General features: G+C 45.1%; 1 protein-coding gene and 1 long non-coding RNA gene across 15 annotated transcripts in view; one reads left to right on the top strand and one right to left on the bottom strand.

Annotated features, from left to right (window-relative positions):
- LOC139361162 (disco-interacting protein 2 homolog C-like) overlaps positions 1–1,667 on the top strand; it is a 93,590-nt gene extending 91,923 nt beyond the window's left edge. For all 3 annotated transcript variants that reach the window (XR_011618699.1, XR_011618700.1, XM_071089641.1), the window contains one exon: positions 1,376–1,667. Coding sequence is in view for 1 of the 3 variants with exons in the window: in XM_071089641.1 (XP_070945742.1) it covers positions 1,376–1,434 (59 nt within the window). In the remaining 2 variants the exon portion in view is untranslated. The remainder of the gene's footprint in view (positions 1–1,375) is intronic.
- A 2,713-nt stretch (positions 1,668–4,380) lies between these two features.
- LOC139361163 (uncharacterized) overlaps positions 4,381–13,962 on the bottom strand; it is a 121,305-nt gene continuing 111,723 nt past the window's right edge. For 11 of the 12 annotated variants that reach the window (XR_011618709.1, XR_011618704.1, XR_011618705.1 and 8 more), the window contains 2 exons: positions 10,424–10,518; positions 8,445–9,652 (listed from right to left, as the gene is read on the bottom strand). This is a non-coding gene — a long non-coding RNA (uncharacterized lncRNA). The other variant, XR_011618703.1, reaches the window with a different exon arrangement.

The following is a 13,962-nucleotide window of genomic DNA, read 5'->3' as shown; positions in this document are numbered from 1 at the left end:
ACACAGAGATGGAAACACAGGAGGTAAATAGAAACACGTGAAAACCCAGCATTTCTGGAACTCTCACCTACTCCTGTGCCGATATTCATCCTTCAGCTCTGCCTCCATTCTTCCCTTCTTCCCTTCTTTTCTCATGCTATGGGGTCTGCTTTGGAGATGTTATCTACTTTCATTCTTCCAAAGTCAAGCTTCTAGCTTTGGTTGGAACTGCAGACCCATTTACTCATTCAGCAAATACTTTCTAAGCACATGGATAGTCACTGAGAATACCGTGGTTCACCAACATGACCGTGGCCCCTGCTCTCACGAACCTGTGGCCTGATGGGGAGAATGGGCACTAATATGACAATCACTCTAATGGGTTTCTGATGAAGAATTGAGAAAAGCGCACCAAAGAAAGGGAAGCGGGATTCTCTAAATTTATGCTGTAAAAGAATCTGGCGTATCTTGGGATGAGAGGTAGAACACCGATGCATTCTGGAAAGTATGATCCCCTTGCAGTCTGGAGAGAAGTAGAGGTTGATTGTTGAGGGGGGTGGAGTGTAGGGACAGCACGGTCTAAACAGAGATGGGGGTGCGTGCAGAATGCCTCTTGCAGCAGGAAACAGGGACGTTCAAGGAAATAAACACCGGAGAAAGTGGCACAAGACAAGAATGAAGGCAGGCAGGCAGTGGCTGGGAGATGATGGTAGATGCTTTATTCTCTTAATAACAGCAATAGGATGCTGTTGAAAGCACTTGAGGGAGGTGGGGAAGTGGGTATGACATGTTTTATGTTTGTAAAATTATCACATTGTCTTACCAAACTATACTCCCTATTTTTTATTTTTAAATTTTACTTTAAGTTCTTAGATACATGTGCAGGTCTATTACATAGGTATACATGTGCCATGGGGGTTTGCTGCACCTGTCAACCCATCATCTAGGGTTTAAGCCCTGCTTGCATGAAGTCTTTGTCCTAATGCTCTCCCTCCTCTTGTCCGCACCCCCCAACAGACCCCCGTGTGTGTCGTTCCCCTCCCTGTGTCCATGTGATCTCATTGTTCAACTCCCACTTATGAGTGAGAGCATGTGGTGTTTGGTTTTCTGTTCCTCTTTTAGTTTGCTGAGAATGATGGCTTCCCGCTTCATCCATGTCCCTGTAAAGGACAGGAACCCATTCTTTTTTATGGCTGTATAGTATTCCGTGGTATATACGTGCCACATTTTGTGTATCCAGTGTATCATTGATGGGCACGAGATATCCTCTTAATATGTGATCTAGCAATTGCACTCTTCGGTATTTTTCCAAAGGAGTTGAAAACTTGGGTTCACAGAAAAACCTGCACATGGACATTTATAGAAGCTTTAATCATAATTGCTCATTTTATTCCAGCTTTATTCATAATTGCTCAAACTTGGAGGCAACGAAGAAACCAAAATGTTCTTCACTAGGTGAGTGGATAAATAACCTGTGATATATCCAAACAATGTAATATTCTTTAGCACTGAAAGGAAGTGAGCTGTCAAGCCATGAAAAGACACGTAGGAACTTTAAACATGCACGGCTACACAAAAGAGGCCCATCGGAAAAGACTAAATACTGTAAGCTTCCAACTAAAGGACATTCTGACTGAAATACTGTAAGCTTCCAACTAAAGGACATTCCGAAAAAGGCCAGACTAGGGAGTGAAAATATCCGTGGTTCCCAGGTGTTGGGAAGAGGGAGAGATGATGAGGTGAAACACGGAGAGTTTTAGGATTTTAGTGCAACTGCTCTGTACGATGCTATCACGGTGGATACATGTCATGACATATTTGTTCAAACCCATAGAATCAGCACCAAGACGGAGCCCTCATGTAACCTGTGGACTCTGGGTGACAATATGTCAACGTAGGTTCTTCAATTATTACAAATACTCCTTCTGGGCAGGAGTGTTGTTAGTGGGGGAGGCTGTGCACGTGGGGGAAGGGAAGGCATATAGAAAGACTCTCTGCACCTTTCCCTCAATTTTTCTGTGAACCTGAAACTGCCTAAAAGATAAAGTGTATTTTTAAAAAATAAAGGAAAAAAAGGAAACAAAAAGTCCTCACAAAAATCAAAGGAGAAAATGCTCACACTGGGTGCTTCAGGTCAAAATGGAAGAACAAGGGCTGTATTTACCATCCCACCTGATGACTTTTTTCTCACTGCTTTTCAGCATTTTTTTGGAGTCTAGTCAGTGCAATAAGGCAAGTTGCAATATATAAAATGCACCCTTATTAGAAAATAAGATTTAAAACTCTCTGTATCTGCAGGTGACGTGATCACCTGTGTGGAAAATCTCCTGAAATCACAAAAAGCCACTAAAACTAATAATAATAAATTACTTACTAATAAGTGAGTTTGGAAAGTTTGCAAGATACAAGCTAAACACATAAGCAATATTTATTTCTTCATACACTGGCAAAGAAATAATTGGCAATGGAAATTTACAAAGCAATCTTATTTATAGCACATCAAAACATGAAATACTTCAGACTAAATCTGACAAAAGATGTGTAAGATCTAACCACTGAAAAGCAGGCAGTGATGCTGAGATAAATTAAAGAACTAAATAAATGAAGTGATACACTGTGTTCATGGATCAGCAGGCTCAATATTGTTAAGATGTCAGTTCTGCCCTTGTGGATCAGAGGTTTAATGCAATTCCAATCAAAATCCCAGCATGATTTTATTTTTATTTTTTTTTTTTCAGTAGAAATGAACTAGCGGATTCCAAAATGTGTCCGGAAATTTAAAGAACCCAAAAGAGCTAAGACAACTTGGAAAAAAACGGTGGAGGACTTACCTGAACTATCAAGATAGTGTGGTATTGCCATAATAAGAGAAAACCGGGTTAATGAAACCTCCTAGAGGGTCTAGTAATAATCTCACAAACATGTTACACATACATAGTGGATTTTTGAATAAAGGTTCAGAGACATTAAATTAGAGAAAGGACGATAATGATGATAGAAGGATTAAATACTACAGGCCAAAAAGAGAAAAAAGAGCTCCTGTTAAATATCTTCACATTGTTGGTGTCACTCATGCAATTCAATTCACATTTTGCATATCTAAAAGTTGAACAGACCTCTTCATTCTCTTTCCCCAATTCACTCCACAGAGATGCTGATGTCTTTCAGTGGAACTTGGAAGTTTGCTCTTCTTTTTAAAATGACTCTCTTAGATACTGTTTATGCAAGAAGTTGTGGGACTGTAACTTACAAATACTGTTCTAAACCTTGGAATCACACGTTCCCCTTTTTCTCTACTTACGGTTTCTACTCAGTTTCCCATTTCCTCTTTCTTCTTCATGTTTACACTGCATTCCTTTTAGTTCAGGCTCTTGTTACCCCACTTGATCTCTTGATGTGGTCACCTGAATGTCCTTCATGTTCCAGCCTCCTGGAATCCTTCCTTCATGACCCTGTAGAACTGCCCTCCAGACCCGCAGGTGTGACCCGGAATCAAGGATCTCAAAGCCGAGTGGGATCCGAGAGGCTATCTAGACCAATCCTCCATTACAGACGTAAACCTTTTGATGACTTCACTTCAGAGCCCAAAATATTTGCACTGCAGGCAGAATCACCTAAATCACTTAATGTGATGTTCAGTCTTCCCGTGGTATTTTCCTCTCTGCATCTCCCTACTTTCGGTCAGCCATTTCTCACTCATGACACCGAACCCTTCATTCACATCACATTTTTGTTCTTCTCCACACACACTTACTTGTTTTCTGCCTGAGTTTTTTGTTACATTATTCCCTCTACTGGAAATATCATTTTTTTTAACGTATTCCTCAGAATGACTCACATATCACATATTCGACCAAATGGCTGCAGATTCTGTCACCTCCTCTCTTATCCTACGGCAACCTGGAGAACGTTCTTCTCTTAGCCAATAGGATTTATCATGGTTCTTCTTTATCTCAACAATAGTTTAGTAGGACTGAGGACTGGGAGGTAGATTTTTCTCCCAGGGGTGAGAACTGTCTTAGTTTATCAGCTCTCCCTGGGTCTCCATTCTGGTTGTAGAAAAGCAGCCCATAGGGCATGGTGGGGAGGAGAAGAAGGGGAACTAAGCTGTGTTGCATGAAGATGGACAGTTGTGACCCTTACTCCAGGGTTGGGAGTTGAGGCCCCTAGGAAGGAGAAGCTGTAAGGATGAAGACGAGGCATAAAAAGTGATGCAGGCCGGGTGCGGTGACTCACGCCTGTAATCCTAGCACTTTGGGAAGCCAACGTGGATGGATCACGAGGTCAAGAGTTCAAGACCAGTCTGACCAATATTGTGAAACCCTGTCTCTACCAAAAATACAAAAATTAGCTGGGTGTGGTGGCACATACTTGTAGTTCAGCTACTCGGGAGGCTGAGGCAGGAGAATCACTTGAACCTGGGAGATGGAGGTTGCAGTGAACCAAGATCATGACACTGCACTCCAGCCTGAGTGACAGAGCGAGACTTCATCTCAAAAAAAAAAAAAAAAAAAAAAAAAAAGTGATGCATAGTAACAAGACTGCCTGAAGAGAAGAGACAATCAGCAACCTTCTCCAGGGTGGGATGGCTGAAGACCCTTTAAGAACAAAGGTGTCTACTTTCCTTCTTTAGGATGCTCTATCGTGATTTAATGAACCCTCCCAATCTACTGTATTCAGTATTTGGCATGAGTCAATCTAGGGGAATTCTAGAAAACATAGCTGGTTGTTACCATTAGGTTAATGTAGATTGGGAGGTAGGGAAAAACCCCAGGAGACACGTAGGAAGGACAATACGTGAAAACAGAAGAAACTTGGAGTCAGTTCCCCCTTCAAACAAAATCCAGTTTCCAGAAGACATTGTGAGGGCTGCTGGGTCTTCCTCACCTGCAGATGGGGGATTCCAGATAATTATTATACTTGAATCTCACAGGATGGGGTGATCACCACCTGCTCTCAAATGGGATGAGTTACAATATCTTCTATCGGGAGGCGGTAAATAAGAGGTTAGGTACACGTCTGTAGTCATCACAATTTTGTCAAGATTGCTCTTTTTACTTCCATGTCATAGATGGAGTGCCTGATGCTTGTGGAAGTGATTGGCTCAGGGTCTCACCATCAAAAGTGGCAGAGGAAAGATTCCAACATGTTTTAAAAGCTACAAACTGAGCTGACTCCCATCCATGCTGTCATACCGACTTTGAGATTTCAATCCTCCTGAAGGCAGGAAACTTACTCCATTTGCTTTTATACCCTCCATAACACTAGTGAGCAAGTTTTGCTCAAAGGAACATGGAATATTTTGCTGACTCAAGGGGAAAAAGAGACTTAAATGACACCATCACAAATCAACATTCAAGGAACAGAGACATATGTAGCATTAGCTGTCTCAGTCAAATCAACATAAACATGCACGTTTATCCTTTACATGGGGGTAAGACAGCAAACACAATTGAAAAAATGAGCCAAGTGTAAAAAATTTGTCACAAAGGGATGGATTTAGACAGGAGAGCAGTGAAGTAAGTTATAAAATGGTCAGCATAATCCATTTTAATGAATTATTAGCTGAAACATGCAAAGCATTTAGGATTTCTGGGAGAAGTGTACAAACACACCAAATGTTTGTCCGACATTTTCTTCACTGCTTCTGTCTTTCCACAGGGCTGGAGATGATGTTGACCAACAGCCTTGGGAGGAGAGGTTGCGGCTGAGCCCACACCCTCTCAAACTCCTTCAGACTGTTTGTTTTTGTAGACTACTTTACCATTAACAAATCCTAAGACTTACTCAATCAGTACAGCAGTCGTTGGCCAGAGTTCAAATTTCTGATTCGAAGGAATCTGCACTCTGCCTGCCAGGATCGACTATTAATGGCTTCGTCCGTAGAGGAGCTGTGTCTTTGCTCACTACGGAAGAGTATTGAGGCTTCGAAAGGGGTATTTTGCTGGTCACCTCCTGGTCGTCCTTCTGCTCACCAAGAACAGATACTGTTGTCAGCCCTTTACATTTACAAGGTCGTTTAATTCTCACATAGCCCTTTCAGATAGATGTGACTATTACCCCCATTTTCCAGAGGAGGAAATCGAGAGGCGGAGGACATAGGTGAATTGTCCCAGATCACAGAACTGGCCATGGAGCTGGGACTTGCACCCAGCCAGCCTGGCTCCAGAGTTCACTGCCCTCCTCCTGTACAGCACGTGTGACCTGCAGTAATCACCGCCCAAACAGGCAGGCACTGCGGATAGCCAAGTACACCTCTTCCGACTTCACCACGGAGGAAGGTTCGTTTTCATTCTGGTGTTCAGCTCAGGACAGTGTTTATCACCACAAGGACGCACAACCCAGAAAGCTCAGTCACGTGCCGTTGCCTTCTACGGTCATGGTTTTCTACTTTTTGGCCCCATTTTCCTGCACACTTGGCCTGCTGGGACGTGAATGATGCGTTACTACTTCTACAGAATGCAGGTGAGCAGGTAGCATGGCAAGGTGGGTGATTGGACAAGATTTCCCGACAGCTGGAAGCTTGGGGGAGACCCGCGGTGGCCCCTTGTTATTCTTCCTGGACGAGCCGCCTCTGGGGTCGAGCGTGAGTCCCTCATCGCTGGTGCCAGGCGGTGTCACAGTTTTCAGCACCCAACAGCCAGGGCAGCTTCTCTCTGTCCAGCTCGCCCCGCCCCGCCCTGCCCCTCGCCTTTAGTGAGAGAAGCTCTCTGACTCTTGGGATTTTGCAGTGAGAAGAGTGATCATTACAATTTTCATTCTGAATATTGTGGCCCTGCTGGACTGCGGTGCAACAGGCTCTTTCATGAAGATTGGCAGAGATGCTGACGGCTAGGGCATCGGGACCGAGGGGAGCGAGCAGGACTCATGGGATACAGCTCAGAGAGAGGGGGAGTCATAGAAATATGAGTCTGCTCTTCACATGGCCGCACTCTCTCCTGTGTCCTCCGTGGAACCTGTGGAGGCGGCGTTAGGCGCTGGCGCTCTCCGGGGTGTGAGCTCAGTCAGCAAGAGAACATCTGCCTTCCCACCCCCATCTCTGCAGCTGGTTCCTCTTGCAGTTTTGATTTTTAGAATGAACGCAGCAACCTGCCCCATTCTGCTGATGCTGCAAAAAGGAGCTAGAGAAGAACGTGCACAGCTTCTCCCGTCTTAGCCGTTGTTACCCTGTAGTTTGGGAAACTTTGCTGCCCTAGTACAAGAGTGTGCTGAGGATTCTATTATCCTGCTAGATTCTCCCAGGAGCTCAAGTTGAAAACGAGCTAGGTGCGCTCTCTGTCTCTGTCTCTCTTCTCTGTCTCGTCTGCCTGTTTCTCTGTTCCCCTTTTCCTCTCTTCTCTCTCCCTCCCTTCCTCCCTGGCTATTGCTGCAAAGAATATTCTTGAATTTGTTTCTCCGTATCTTCTGCCTTTCCTTAGAATACATTCCTAAGGGTCTAGTCATTGTGAAAAGCAAACGGCCTTTAGATGTTTTCTAAATCTAACAGATGGGGGTCCTTTCAGACAGAGCTTCATTTTACACTTTTATCAAGAAGCCCGTGGCTCCCTGCTCGCCACGCTGCAGTCGCCCTCAGGAGGTTCATGGAGAGCAGAGGCCTTGGGGCTACATCAAGGGCTGTCTTTTTTCCAATGTCCGGAAGGTATACTTTGGGGGCGGGGCAGTTGAAGTACGAAAGTGACATCAGCACTTCATGTATGGGATGGGTCGATCAAGTACAGTGTGCACCAGACCCCCAGACTGGCGCTGGGTGGGGACAAAGGACTCCAGTTATTACAGGGTGGGTTGGGCAGGCGGCTGCGCAGCTGTGGGGACAGATGCGTCGGCTCTCAAAGCCCAGGTATCACCTGAGACTGCACAGCCCTCCTCACCCCTTCAGTTCCTGAAGGGAAAGGCCCCAGGAGACTTTGAGGTGAAAAATGCTCTTCCATTTTCAACTCACCCACCGTTAGGGTTCTGCCCCCTCTACCCCTCCAGCCCCCCAACTGTGAAGTTCCCGGGGTCCCTGGCCAGTGACTTGCTGAAGCCTCACTCTCCAGGACCTCTGTAGAGAGGCACCCTACTCGAATGCATGCTTCTCCAGGAATATTTGCTCTGGTAACAGCTGAGAAGAAAAGCCCATCTCTAACAGTTTGATTGCAGGTGGGTGGCCCCGGGGCAAGTGATTTTGGGAAGGTGGGGCTGGCTGGCGCCCTGTGTCCTGACTTTTCTTCTGAGCCTTTGCAAAACCACTTTTGAGAAAATTAATCGGGGCGGGTACTCTGGGAGGCATTTTCTTCTAAGTGAAAATCTGTAGAATTCCTGCAGTTGCGGGAGCTGTGGTTTTCTGTCAAGACCCTGTGGGGACCGAGGCTGCCCTTCTGTGTCCTGGCAGTGTGGGGCCTGTTTCTTATCCAGAAGAGTCAGGTGCCTGGCCAGTGAACTGGCCAACTCCAATTTGTGTGTCCCTCGTATCGACCTAAAATGAAATACAAATAAAACGTCTCATTTCTGGCATGAAAGAGACCTAGGAAGGGCAGGCTTAGGGCCGGCTTCTTCACAATCCAACTGGAAGTAGGGTAGCCGGATCCTGGCATCCATGTCTCCCGCTGGGTGAGGGCCACAGGATCTCAGCACCCAGGTGAGGCAACGATGTTGAAAGAGGCTTCAGAAGAACTGGGCCGGAACAGTGGAATCAAACGGAAAAGACTGTAAATTCAGCCAGCTTGGGGAATGACCAGAAAGCGTCTGTTGCCCCAGCAAGGATTGAAAACAAAGATTCCCAGCAACAGGGCCACAGCAAAGCTGTCTCAGCACACCTGTCCCGGACCGTCAGCTGATGAGAGCTTGTGATTGTGCCACCCAAGGAGACGTAGCTATTTGGTCTTCAGCTGGTTCTGGGCACAGAGGGTCTAAGACCCTCGGAATCTTTAGAGTGTTAGAGTGCCTTTGTGTGCTCAGGACAGGCCTGGGAGCTGGGGACCCTTAGGCAGCCTCAGGGTAGGTCTGCGGTGCAGAAAGACCAAGGCGGGACTAGAGGGCTGGAGCTGTCAGTCTCCAACCCAATCTCTCACCTGGAGGGAGAGGGCTGGAGCTGAGTCAATCCCCAATAGCCAAAGATGTCTTCAACCATGTCTATAGTGACCCCTCTAGAAAACCCTAAATGGTGGGGGTTGGAGAGCTTGCAGGTTGGGGAAAACCTGACGTTCTGGGAGGGCAGTATTCCCACTCCCCAGGGACAGAAGCACTTGCAACCCGCCCCCGCCCACCAGGCCTGGAGCAATGCACCTCTTCATCTGGCTGTCGACAAGTCCTTCATAGTGAACTGGTGACAGTAGGTAAAGGTGTTGCCCTGGGTGCCATGAGCCCGTCTGGCAAGTTATTGACCTTAAGTAGGAGGACATGGCAAGCCTGATTTTCAGGTGGTCGGTCAGAAGCAAGGGAGACCCGAAACTTACCATTGGTGAAGCGGGGGCCGTCTCATGGGTCTGAGACCTTGACCTGTGCGGTCTGCCCTAATTTCAGACCTCAATTCAGTTGTAGAATACACAGTTGGTGTCCAGAGAGGGTGAGAGAAACCGCACACTTGGTGTTAGAAGTGCAATAAGTCATAGGGCCTTCCGTGTCACAGAGGGCGGCCTCATTTGTTTCGCCTGCTGTAGTTTATTAATGTGTGAGTACTTTATTCTTCAAAAGGCTTAGAATTAAGAATAGAGAGAATAAAAGAAATCAGCTTCATGGAATCCACACTTCTTGGTTTTTAGAAACAATTTGTTTCTAGTTTGCATTTTAAGTAATTGTAATATTTAATATCACAAATGTACTATTGTAATAACTATTTTAAATATTACATATTACAATTACAATATTAATATTTAAGAGAATCTAGGTGTTTGAGCTTCCTGGATCTATGGTTTGGTGTCTGGCATTAATCTGAGGAAATTCAGCTATTACTGTTACAAATATTTCTTCTGTTCCCCTTTCTTCCCCCTTGTATTACCGTTATGCATACTTTCTGCCTCTGTGGAAGTCCCATAGTGCTTGGATACTCTGTTCTTTTTTGCTTTTCGGTTCTAGAGGTTGGAGTTGGGTATTTCCCTTTCCCCCAGGTCAGAAGGCTCTGATAAAATCCCACCAGGTGAGTCTCTCGTTAACTAGCTTCTCTGGAAGGTAGACCTAGTGAAGAGTGCACCCACATATTGAAAAATGATTCCTATTCTCTTTCCCCTGTAGTAAGTATGAGGGGATTTTCCTCTGATATTTACACTTCGAGAACCTGGTTGAGCTTCTGATGATACAACTCACAAAAGCATGAGACCCATATGCACAGGCCTCCTGGAGGTTTTAACTCTCAGACGTGGCCGCACCTCACTGCAGCAATTTGTCAATTCCAGTTCAGGCTTTCCAATCCCAGTGTGGGTTCCTTGGAGCATTGTGCTCCAGTGTATTGGTGATTCATCTGCTTTACCTGTCCAGCCAATCTGGGGACAGTGGCTTGCCGGTGACCTCACGTCTCTTGCAGGTTTCAGAACTGCTGATTTTTCAGTTTGCTCAGATTTTTACCTGTGAGGAAGGAGTGACAATTCTCAACATTATCGTGTACGGAACCTGAAATTCCCCAACTCCATTATAGTGAAAACTGTTTGCCCTTCCTCTGGCTCAAGAATTAAAACGTTTTCATTCTCTGACACGTTGTACTTTGATTCCCTAAATATTTATAGATTTAAAAACTCAGTTTTCTGCTGTATCAGACATCTAGACTGGCACTTTCCAACAGAATTGAGAGTCCTGTTATAGAATTCGAAACCTTCCTTGTAGCCTCATATAAATATATAAACTAGTATATTTTAACTCAAAATGCTCATACTATACTTTCGATAAGAAATACAAATAGGCCGGATGCGGTGGCTCAAGTCTGTAATCCCAGCACTTTGGGAGGCCGAGGCGGGTGGATCACGAGATCAGGAGATCGAGACCATCCTGGCTAACACGGTGAAACCCCGTCTCTACTAAAAATACAAAAAGTTAGCCAGACGTTGTGGCGGGTGCATGTAATCCCAGCTACTTGGGAAGCTGAGGCAGGAGAATGACATGAACGCGGGAGGCGGAGCTTGCAGTGAGCCAAGATCACGCCACTGCACTCCAGCCTGGGCGACAGAGCAAGACTCCGTCTCAAAAAAAAAAAAAAAAAAAAAATATATATATATATATATATATATATATATATATATATATATATATATATATATAAATATACATATATACACAAATACAGTATATTTTCTACTTTTTATAGTAACTGGCATGTCTTTCACACAGCAAATCCACTTCAGACCGGGCGCACTTCATGTGCTCAGCCGCCGCATGTGGTGAGTGAGAGACCAGCTTGCATGTGTGTGCGCTATTTTACTGCCTTTTTCTTGACCACAGATTCTACCTCCTGTTTCTCTGTGTATGCAGCGATGATTTGCTGAATATTACACATTGTGGGTAACTTGTTGAGCACACTCAGGATCCCTAACCTTCCTCTGAAGCTTTGCAGCTCCTGTTTTAGCAGCTAGCACAGGCACTGCTGGGTCATCGTGACATGGGCAGGCTTGGTTGGATTCGCTGTTGGTGTGAATCTGTGGAGAGCTCCAATCCTGCACCCACTCCAATCTCCCCCTCCTGGACCTGGTAGGATGGCCATGCTCCGCCCACACCTGAGCTCTCGGTGCCTCGATCTGCAGGTGTACTCCAGAGGACAAGTGTACTGTGGGTGCGTCTCATTCATTCTCCTGCCCTTGCCCTCAGGTTCTGGCTGGCACACCTGTGGTCACAGACTAAAAACAGCCACCTCATTCGTTTTGTGCAGCTTTACAGTTGTTTATGGCAGATGTGTGACTTCGGACCCTGTTCCCTCATCATGGCTAGAACAAGTTTTGGCAAATTATTCCTATATCTTTACATTTGAAAACTAAAGGAAAGTTTCACCCATAGAATATTAGTGTTGCCACAATCCTAATGAGTGTTTCTCCAGAAACTATGATCGAGGTCAGCAGCCAGTCATTTCATAGAAGATAAACTTCAAGAACATTCTCTGAAGGGCAATGAAACTGAGTAAGATCTAACCACTGTTACCAGCAACCAAGAAAACTAGGTAAGAAAATGCAGCTAAGATTTGGATCAAGTAACTGCGGTAATAAACATGCAAACTATGGCTAAGCACAAAATAGGCTGGGAGTAAAAAACTTTTATGATATTGACATTTATGATTTTACAAAACTGCCCCATGTGATATCAAGAGGACTCCTGATGAAAATTTACAAAGGATGCTTTATGGTTTATATAAAAATGTTAGTCAAATAAATCCAAACATTTCACAAAAATAACATTTCAAATATTCTTTTATATTTTGCAGACAATGAAGTTATTCATCATGCATGACCCAGTAACATTTCTCAGCGGTTGGATTCAATACGAGAAATAAGCAAATAACCCAATGCTTCTTTCATTTCAAAGTCATTTCTCTTATAAAAAGTGGTCAAGAAAAATGCCTGTTGCCTTACATACTGGTTAGTGCCAAAAATTTGGTTTAAAATATTTCAAGTGGGTTATCCTTTTACGTCCATGTTGTTAGTTACACAAAGAACACATACAAATGCAATTTTTTTTCCATAAGTTTTTGCAAATTATACACTAAAGAAACAGGATTAAGCATTCTATTTTTTGAGATAGGGTCTAGCTCTGTTGCCCAGGCTGGAGTGCAGTGGCACGATCATGGCTCCCTGCAGCCTCAACCTCCCCCAGCCCAGGTGATTCTCCCATCCCAGCCTCCCGAGCAGCTGGGACCACAGGCACACACCACCATGCCTGGCTGATTTCTGTATGTTTTGTAGGGATGGGCTTTGGAATGTTACCCAGGCTAGTCTCAAATGCTGGGACACAAGCAATCTGCCTGCCTTGGCTTCCCAAACTGCTGAGGTTAGAGGCATGAGCCACCATGCCTGGCCTAATCATTTCTAAAGAGTCTGTATTTATTATCGTTATTTTTTTCTAATCGAGATGGGGGTCTTGCTCTGTTGCCCCGGCTGGAGTGCAGTGGTGCCATCTCAGCTGACAGCAACCTCTGCCTCCCGAGCTTAAGTGATTCTCCCACCTCAGCCTCCCAAGTAGCTGGGACTACAGGTGCACACCACCAGGCTCAGCTGATTTTTTGTACTTTTGGTGAAGACAAGATGTACAAAAGGCATTTCTGTACATTTTGCCATGTTGTCCAGGCTGGCCTTGAACCCTTGGGCTCAAGCCATACACCTGCCCTGGACTCCCAAATTACTGGAGCTATAGGCATGAGCTATCGTGCCCAGCCCTTAATTATGTGCTGTGGCTTAATATTAAAATAAGGAAATGGAGGAGCCCAAGGGAGCACGTTGGCAGAAAGGGCTCCCTTGTCAACAACTTGCTAGCACGGCACTCACTCCCTTGCCTGGCTGGCACTGCGTTCTTTAGAAGAAGAACACGTTATGTGTCAATGAAAAACAAACAACATAGGAACACCCTGTCTCTACAAACACTTAAAAATTAGCTGGGTGTGGTGGCGAGCACCTGTGGTCCCAGCTGCCTGAGGTTGAAGTGGAAGGACCGCATGAGCCCAGGTGGCCGCAGCTGCAGTGAGCCAAGAGCTGCCATCATGATGCTGAATTCCAACCTTGGTGACAGAGCAAGACCTTGTCTCAAAACAAAAAGCAACGATAAACCCAAAGTGATGTACTCTAAGTTATGTCCTTTAAATTCCAGTACCTTCATTTGTAAAGGTATGTAAAGGCGAAACTCAGGAGCTGCTTGCAGTCATGTGGACATACACTTGACCTCAGCTCTGATCTGAAGCACGTCCTTCTGTCTCACTGCTTGCCAAGACTAAGCTAAACTTCAGAAGTAAAAATACTCCCCCAAATGTTGTATATGTAGCTTCAACGTGGGATGTAAGGTGATTCAGGTCCTTTGAAAGACAAGCTTGCAACAACGGCA

This window comes from Macaca nemestrina (assembly GCF_043159975.1).
Source record: "Macaca nemestrina isolate mMacNem1 chromosome 11 unlocalized genomic scaffold, mMacNem.hap1 SUPER_11_unloc_4, whole genome shotgun sequence".
NCBI lineage: Eukaryota > Metazoa > Chordata > Mammalia > Primates > Cercopithecidae > Macaca > Macaca nemestrina.
Note: the sequence above shows the minus strand (reverse complement) of the source record. Positions and strands in the feature narration are given on the sequence as shown.